This window comes from Uloborus diversus, chromosome 6, assembly GCF_026930045.1.
Source record: "Uloborus diversus isolate 005 chromosome 6, Udiv.v.3.1, whole genome shotgun sequence".
Taxonomy (NCBI): domain Eukaryota; kingdom Metazoa; phylum Arthropoda; class Arachnida; order Araneae; family Uloboridae; genus Uloborus; species Uloborus diversus.
The window spans coordinates 113,092,579-113,102,029 of record NC_072736.1 but is presented as its reverse complement, the minus strand read 5'-3'; the positions used below and the strand labels follow the sequence as shown (position 1 = coordinate 113,102,029).

The 9,451-nt window shown below is 35.8% G+C and overlaps 1 protein-coding gene across 1 annotated transcript in view; it reads right to left on the bottom strand.

Annotated features, from left to right (window-relative positions):
• Nucleotides 1-5,631: 5,631 nt before the first annotated feature.
• The window catches only part of LOC129224928 (uncharacterized protein CG3556-like), a 36,550-nt gene continuing 32,730 nt past the window's right edge, over nucleotides 5,632-9,451 (bottom strand). The window contains exons 9-10 of the mRNA XM_054859476.1: nucleotides 8,585-8,727; nucleotides 5,632-6,244 (exon numbers count right to left, since the gene is read on the bottom strand). Coding sequence (XP_054715451.1) covers nucleotides 6,174-6,244; nucleotides 8,585-8,727 — 214 coding nt within the window. The 3' untranslated portion in view covers nucleotides 5,632-6,173. The remainder of the gene's footprint in view (nucleotides 6,245-8,584; nucleotides 8,728-9,451) is intronic.

Sequence of the window (9,451 nt, the reverse complement as noted above, 5' to 3'; positions counted from 1 at the left end):
AAAAATTGAAGCCAAATGACTTATAGGGATCAACACAATGCAAAAGTGTTGAAAAAACGGCGTTTGATAATTTTAATCAAGAATTTGTTCGAAAATATTTGAGTGTACGATGACTTTTCTGGCGTGTTATTTCTCTTTCTCTTCGTTTTTTCACCCATTTCAAAAAGAAGATCCGTCAATATTTTGAAAAAACTACTGGGTTGTATTTAGAATGACATAGGAATGATGTGAAAAAATATTGGACTTCATATTCGAATTTACTTTCGCGTTATTTTGGTTTTACTAAAAAATTTCAAAGTGTACGAACACTTTTGGGGGAAATTGGCGCTCTTCATCTATTGGCGTCAATTTTTTGGAACCAATGGGGTTGTTTCCTTCAGTCAAAAGTAGTACTTTTAGTCACTGAAATTGATAAAATAAGTAAAAAAAAAATAATTTGAATTTTGTCATCTTGAATTCAAATTATGTTTTTCGCAATCACGAGTGTGTGTGTGTATGGGGGCGGGGGTTATGTGTGTTTGTGTGGTGGGTGTATGTGTATGTGTGAGTAGGTATGTGTGTTTGTGTCTGTGTGCAGGCATGAATGTGTGGGTAGTTGTGTGTATGTGTAAAACCAACAAATTGTCGTATGAATTTGCGGTTTGCACCATAATACTTCACAGGTTCAAGAGTTTTTATGACATCTGGGGGGGGGGGGGGGATGAAAAGGTGGAAAAAGAAAAAGAAAAAAGACATTTCGCAGCCAGGGTGTCAGTATATGCTAATGGTTGTAATTTAATTTTCATTCCTTTTTGCGTTTTTTTATGTCAACAAAAACGATTTAAAAGTAACTTTTAATTTCTTCATCTCTGAAAAATGTGATCCAAGATGGCGGATTAGATTTTGGTGCCAAATGGCCAAGTTTACACCAGGTTTACAGGAAATTTTATTACACTGGAAGCCTGAAATTTTAGGCGCTTAAAGTATGTTTGACCGTTAGTATATTCAAGTACTTTTGTGAATTTTAGCTCGTTAAATTTTGTGTAGCATGAGCGTGAACTTACAAAAAAGCGCGATGGAATTTTTTCCCCCTAAATCTATCTATTTTCTAAAAGATATTGTCATCCAAAGTTGCTATCAAAACCGTTCAAGTGAAAAATAGCTCATTTTCAAAGCGCCGTAGCGCAAGTTTGTCACCTCTAATCTTCTTTTCGTCAATGCAATTAGAAAGTACAGATTGTTTCCTTTCAAAATAAGTTTTTTCTTTGATTGTGCTCTTTCGAATAAGGATAGAAAAATGAGTTTGAAATTCTGTCGGTCGCAACGAATTGCCATGTTTAAGCTCAGATTACGGGAGATTTTATCACACTGGAAGCCTGAAATTTTAGAAGCTCAAAGTACTTTTGGTTGTCAATTCGTTCTACTATTTTTAAGAATTTGAGTTAATTAACTTTTGTGTAGCACGCATGTAAAGTCGCAAGAAAAACGCAGTGAAAAAAACTTTTTCTTGGATTTTAGAATATCATAAATTCTGAACAAAAATGATTCAAAAGTTGTTCTGTAATTCTATTGTCAATATACAAGCTTTTAATGGGTAATAGTTGCAGAGCGTAAATATTGATTTTCTAAAAGATATTGGCATACAAAGTGGCTATCAAAATCGTTCACTTTTTAATGCGTTGTAGTTCCAGTTTGTCCTATTGCATCTTCTTTTCGTTAGTAATATTAGAAAGAAGATATTTTTCACACAGAAATATTTTATTCTCTTGTAATATTTTAGCGGCCCCTTAACTTCAAAATATTTTAGCTGCCCTGTGCGACCGCCCAGTTTGCAACCCCCTAAGCACGGCCCTGGATAGGGTTCCATTTTTCATCGCGGTGCACGCTGGGTGAAGGGAGCCAGTTTTCACCCGCGTTAAGGTGCACTTTCAGCACCGTATAAAGTGCCGCTGGTGAACAAGCTATTCACCTTTGAAAGGTGCCAATTGCAACCTGTAGTTTTAACAATGTGATCCAAATGTGTGAATGCGTACTACGACGTGTTCTGACATTCAGAACACGTCATTGTGCGCATCCATCCATCGTAGTCTAAGATCCCACTGGGTTTCACCTACCCTCATCGAGTGTTCTAAAATTGTTACCATTTATGAAGAGTAAATGTTGTAAACAAAACGTGATGGTAAGAATTTCTACCTCTTTCACGTGAACTAATCAGGGTTCCCAGGAGTTGAAAGGTGCCTAAAAACGAGTAATTCACCCTCATCGAGTTTCCGAAAATCGTTGTCATAAATGAAGAGTAAAAAATGAAAATAGAACGATAAACTAAGGTTGCCTACCTTTTTCGGCTCCCTAATCAGGGTTGGCAGGGGTTATGAGGTTTTCAATGAGGGAGGAAAATTTACCCCTCATCGGGTTTCCGGAAATTGTTGCTTCAATATTGAAACTTCGAACAACGGCAACCCTATGATTAGAGTACTTTTACTTAGGCAACCCTATGCCATCGGTTTTCCAAAACATATTTTTACCTACATTGTTTTATATAACTTATGTGGAAACTCGATGAGGGTAAGTTAATCATTTTGTGGACACCTTTTAGCCCCTGGCAAAAAGGTGTCCAAAGGCCTCTGGCTGATTAGTTCACACGCAACAGGTAGACAACCTTACTTCAACATTTTCTTTACAGCTTTTACTCTTCATTTATATTCACAATTTTTGGAAACTCGATGAGGATAAATTACTCCTTTTTGGGCAATTTTTAGCCTCTGGAAACCCTGATTAGGGAGTCAAAAAAGGTATGCAACCTTAGTTTAGCGTTTTATTTGCATCATTTACTTTTCATTTATGATAACGATTTTTGGAATGGTTCTATGAGGGTAAATTACTCATTTTTAGGCACCTTACTTCAACCGCTGGCAACCCTGATTAGATCACTTGAAAGAGGTAAAATTCTAACTTTCGAATTTAATTTACAACTTTTACTCTTCATCTGTTGTAACAATTCTAGGAAACTCGATGAGGGTAGGTAAAGTCTAATGGGATTTGGCCCTATTGGGATCATTTTGTTCTGAACCCATGTGCTCCTCCAGAAAGAAGTATATTTCAAAAGTGTACCGAATCTGTTCTGGATACTAGACCTGGTAATTCAGCAGATGGTGTGTCAACACATTTGGAAACATATTTCGTCACATTTGTCACGGGTGCCCATCCCTCCCACAAGAGCACGGGCGTACCCCCAAAACACCAGGAAGACCCTCCAAAGAAACGAAAGATAACCCTTCAAAACACACTCTAAAAATTTCAATGGCTCAGTCTGTGCCTTGATCCCCCCTTCCCCCAAGGTGGGCTCCCCTGCATTTGGGCCACTTGTGAAATCATTGCTTTTTTGCTGCAATGATGATGGCTAGATAAAAATTGGTTGGTTGTATGAATACACCATAAAAAGAAATGTTGGTAATTTTTACAGCAAATTTTGATGTATTTTTTCAATCCCCGCAGTCATAAACTTATCTGAAAGTGCTTTTTGCTGCGAAATCGGAACGTATTTTATCCGTCGTTTTATCAAGTGTGTCCTTTTACCAGTAGAAAACTCGAACCAGCTTCTGCGAAGCTGCGCATGAAGTATAAACATTGATGTATATGTCAATTTCAAGATCATCTGTAATTGTTTTGGTCTGGTTTGGGAAATTTTTAACGTAAGTTACTTATTTATATTCTTTACAATAAGCAAAAGTTAGCATTTGTCCATCTTTGAGCTTCATAGTTTGTTTTAAGTAAACGTTTATTCATGATATTGTTTAAATTGTGGAAGCATCTTAATAACTTAAGTCCTATTATAATCAAATTGGTGTGAAAGGAAGTCATATGATGCGTGTTGCACACATCAGCTCGTTTATATTTTGATCCTAATTTCAAAAGTATGTTGTGGCCATCACGAAACTTTCTTCTATATTTTTCTTTTTTTTTCCGATCCCTCCCCATGCTTGACGAGGAAGCAATATTCCCAACAAAAACAAAATGACACATGCAAAAACTTGACGACCATCCCAATGTCTGCTTTATTGCAAAAGCAAAGCAAAGAGCGAATTACGATTTATCTTTCTTATTGTTGCACTAATAAAGCTATTTTTATTCGCTAAAAAATAATGATAATAAAAATAAATCAGCACCTCTTGGCGCGATTGGCGCCAAAATTGAACCAAAGCCTGTTTACATATGGATTCACATATATTCCAAATTTCAACCAGAACGTAGCATTACTTCTTGAGATAGGGCACTCAAAATGGAAAAAAAGAACGGGTGATTGCGCTACCCCCCTTTTTAGCTGTTGACACCAAAATAAAATCAGCTCTTATATCCACTAAGGGCTACTTGTCGATAAATTTTTCTTTCATTCCGTTCATTATTTCTTGAGATACAGCAGTCACAATTGACGACAAAAAACGTTCTATAGCTCAACCCCCGTTTGAGTTATTGACACCAAAATTGAATCAGCGCCTGTTCCTGTTAATGGCAACGTATGGACCAAATTTTGTTTGATTCCGCCAGTTACTTCCTGAGGAATAGCAAGCACGCGTAACTCAAAAAACGTCCCATTGCTCCACCCCCCCTTTGAGGAATTCGCGCCAAAAACCAATTGACACAAGTTCACATAGGGGCACATATGTGTACCAAGTTTCGTTCGATTTCATGCGGTAGTTTTTGCTGTAGAGCGGCCACAAAAAACTGGTCACACACAGACGTAACACACATACACACACATACACACACACATGCACACAGACAGACTGACATTTTCCAAAAATAGTCGAAATGGACTCAGCACACCTCAAAACGTTCGAATCCGTCAAAATTCGAAATTCGAAAATTTGTACGAATTTACTTTCTTCTATATATTAGATATAGAAGAAAGTAAAAAGAAAAAAATATTTTGGCTGTGCGTTGCCCTGATTTGTTATAAACCTAGCATATTTGGGATCACTACGGTAAGTTGGACAGCCTATGAGTTTGACCGAATTAGTGGTGCGTTTACAGTAACTTTGGTTCGAGATGACGTAAGACATCATAAAAAGGCTGTAATGTTTCAGCGCTCGGCTTGTATGACCTTGTACATTCACGATAGAGGCGCATCAACAGGGTTCCAAAATCTCGATTCATTTCGGATTTTTCCAGCAATAAATGATCATTTTGCTTTCATTTTGTAAACATTTTCTTATCTGAATGTTGCCCTTACGTTTGCAAAATTTCGCTTCATTCTGACAATTTCTTCTTGGTGCGTCGATTTTTTTTGTTGCAGAGTGTATAATAATAATGTATTGTTTTGCTGAACCATTTTTCGCTCTCAACTAACTCTCATTAACAAGAACTGAATCCTCAGCTTTATCATTCAAATTCTAGGTCCACTATTTTTCATCATTACGCTTGTTAGTGCACCTATTCATTTTTATGAAGAGTAGTATGCAGAGTAGCACTTTTTATGCAGAGTAGTAAGATGGCTTATCAATTTTAAAATTGTTTTAAGGGAGAAAACCAGTTTAGGAGGCCGATATTTTAGTGTTTTTCGTGAATTTTTTTGAACAGTGAAAGAAAAAAACAGAGTTTGTTCAAACTTGAAGGATATTTTATTCATTTTTTGGAGTGGATATTTCTTGCGGTAAAAAATATTAATAATAACATCCCAGAGTGAGGTTCATATAGATTATAATTGAATACAGAATATTTACATATAATTTCAGAACGATTGGTGAATAATTCTTCGAGCTAGAGTTTGTTTCGAGAAAAACGCATTTGAAAAATATTGCTGTGAACGTTTTCGAATCTCTACGATTTAGTTAAGTGCTCATAGCATCGGACAAATCTGAATTTTCCAATGAAATTTTGGCAACATATTTTTGAATATTTTTACTAACACTTTATGATACAAAAAAAAGTGGATTTTTTGACCCGTCTAAATTAGTTTCCCCACTTAATTGACAAAATATTGAACGTTAAAGTTTATCCCATAAATCAATTTTTGGTCCCCAAATTCTTTCTAAAAAATTATTTCTATGCAACTGCTTTTAGAGGCATAACAATAATGTTACCGTCCAGCCCACAGTTCAATTAAAACTTTTCAAACTGTTTTATTAAAATAAATCTTATGTTAGCCTTTTATTTCTGAAATACAAAAACAAGGCATAGTCGACGTTTTTATTTGTTCATTTCCATGAGGCTGTTTTGTACCAATATATGACGTGTTGGTTATTACTGGGAACAACATCAACTGGACCTGGAAAAAAGATTAATATGAATATATGACTTTCAAAAACATTTATACAGAAGTACAAATAATTTGAAGGAAATTGTAATTTTTGAGAGATAATTTTTTTACCTAAACTTAATTAAAAATGCTTTTCAACAAAACTAAGTAACGTTGGTAAGTAAAAGTGAAGCTGATACAAAAGAAATCACATGATCAGTATAGCGCAACCAGAATTTTTTCTGGGGAGGGTAGCCATAACATTCCGCATGTACTCTTTATTAAATTAAAAAAAAAAAATAATTTGAATTCTGAAATTTTGAATTCTAATTATGTTTTTCGCAATCACGAACTGAGACAGGACCCTACTCATTGGAGTTATTGTTTCTAGAAACGGCTCCTGTCCCCCCCCCCAAGCCTGCCTCTCCTCCTGGGCGGTTACGTGCGCATAGTTGTGTGTGTGCGTAGATTTGTGTGTATGCACGTAGGCGTGTCTGAGGGTATGTGTGTGAAGTCGCGTGTGTGTAGGACATGGACACCTCCTACCAGGAGAAGCGGGTAGCTCAAAACCGGAGCAGCCGCGCCGCGCCGCCAGCAGAGGACGGTGGGCGGTGGTGCTGCATAGGCTTCTGGTCCAAGTTGAAAAAGGCACAGACACCAAAAATGGTCAAATGAGAACAATAAGCAATCGTGATTGCTCAAAAAAAAAAAAAAAAAAAGAAAAAAAAAAAAAAAAAAAAAAAATCGGCAGCTGATTCGTGTGCAGATTTTGTGCATGTAAAAATCATGTTGAAGATAACGAATATGATAACAGCTTGCAAACGGTACCGGTGGATGGAGTTAGTGTCCACTAACAGGACAAAATGTCAGTTAGAAAATGGCTGCGTGGACGGAAACATGCCCCGTCAATGAAACAAAAAGTGTAATAAGGTTTTTGCTTTAGGAGGTATTGGACCACCCTCCTTACAACCCCGACCTCGCACCAAGCGACTTCCATCTCTTTGGACCTTTAAAAAATCACTTGGAGTTGAAGCATGGAAGAAATCATTGTCAGGAATGTGAAACAACACCAAGATGATTTGCTGAACTGCAGCATCGGTTCTGATGTTCTGAACTGCTGATATCTCAAGTGTCTCTTTTGAGGTCCAAATAGATGAAAATCACTTGGTGCGAGGTCAGGACTGTTTGGAGGGTAGTCCAATACCTCCCAACGCAAACACCTTATCACATTTCTTGTTTCATTGACTGAACATGTTTCCATGAACACAGCCATCTTCTAACTGATAGTTTGTCTTATTTGTGAACACCCAACTTAATCCACTGGTACCGTTTGAAAGCGCAGATCATCTTCGTTATCTTCAGTGTGAGTTTTATTCATACAGAGAATCTGCACACCCGTTAGTGGTCTTGTTACTTTACTTTTTTAAACCCCTTCGTATTTCGTAAATGTAGCAAGATAGCATCATATGTACCTTAATATATTAACATCATAATTATGATATGCTATATTTTTAACATTTTACGTTATTGACATTTAATCCAAGATATTTTAAGTAAAAATAATATCACTTTAACCATCCAGCGAGCGCGCGTATCTAAGAGATACACTAAGAGGTAATTTTGTTTTACAGATTTTAGCCATTTAGTGCTACGCACGTCTAGCTTTAGCTACTCTTTCCACTCCCGTACACCTACTTTTAGCCATCCGCGGAATTTTTCCAGCGTCAGTAGCAGTCTGCAGATTTGCTGTTTGTAACGGAGAGGTTTTTTCACGCTACTAGTTTTATTCAATTATCTCCTTCTGTAATTCGCTTTTTTTTTTAAACTTTCAATTACTTTTTCTCTTTACAGTTCCAAATTTAAATAGTTGTTTCAAAATATCGGCAAGTATTTTTTTACGTCGATCCCGCTTAATGGAATACGCAATTCTCCACGAAAATTTTTTCTAATAAGCGAGATATTCCATTATCCAGGATAAAAATAGCACAACACTGTAGTACATTGGAATTTTATTACATTAAGCGGGGTGTTCTATTATCCGATATACCATTAAGCGGTATCAACTGTATTTTATTTTCATGCACATTTTAATAATTCTTCGGTCAGTTTATACTGTTTTTGTGTTTTAAGTCTGATTGCTTCTGTGCTTTAAAATGAATATTTTTAAAATAAATTGTAGGCATTAACTCTGGTAATTACAACATAGTTTTGATATTCAACCTCTTGTAAAAATTATGCTTTACAATAGCGTGTCCGAGAAATACACGTGACTTTTCATGTTGGTATAGAGGCAGTGCTCGCAAATAGTTTAATGGTTAATGAAGGTTAATGCTTCATTCTTTTGAAATTGTTTTCGAAATAAATACTTACTGCTTTGTATTGGTACTAGCTGCGTGGTGCCATTTATGCGCACAAATGTGTAAGGAAACCAAAATCTTTCATTTTCGGGATCATCTTGAATGTTCGAAAGAGAATAGATGTAAGGTTTTCCATCCTTTATGTTAAACTCAAATCTAAAGAAGAAAAGAATTTATATTTATGCACTGAAACTTTCAAAATAAAACTTTCACTTTTCAAAGAATGCAATGAGATTATCATTATTTAGAATTTGCTGCCGTTTGAGTTGTAGAATAATACTCCTATGTAACAGCTATTTCCTTATCAGTTTTAGTTTTTAGTTATAATAAATGTAATACTTTCTGTCACAAAGCAATATATGCATTGCACTAACATCTACATACATAATTCGTTACTTTTGGCGTGTACCATTTTCGAAGGCTCTGAGAATCTAATATCGCGACTTATTATCGAATCTGAACATCCGTATTCAGTAAAGCAGGTTGAAATTCTGTCCAATTGCTAAATCTTATAAAAGTAATACGCATCATAAGAGCACTGAATAAAGGAATGCTTTAGTTATTAAACTCAAGGAGTTTAGTTCTATATTCCGTTGCATTATTTGCTGGACTACACTGATACATTGAAGCTCAGAAAATCATACTACTGTCGATAATACCAACTTCAGAGTTTCCTTTTTATTGTTGCAGTGTTTACTTATGAATTCTAGGGAACGAATATCTCGTATTTCGAATAATTTCTTTAAACCTCGAGGGAGTTGAAGAAGGAACATTAATCAGCATATTCAAAATGTAGTAAAACACGTTTTCTGCAAAATAAAATAGTAATTTCTGATATTCTATCAAACTATGAATGTCAATTAAACAGCTTATCCTTTCA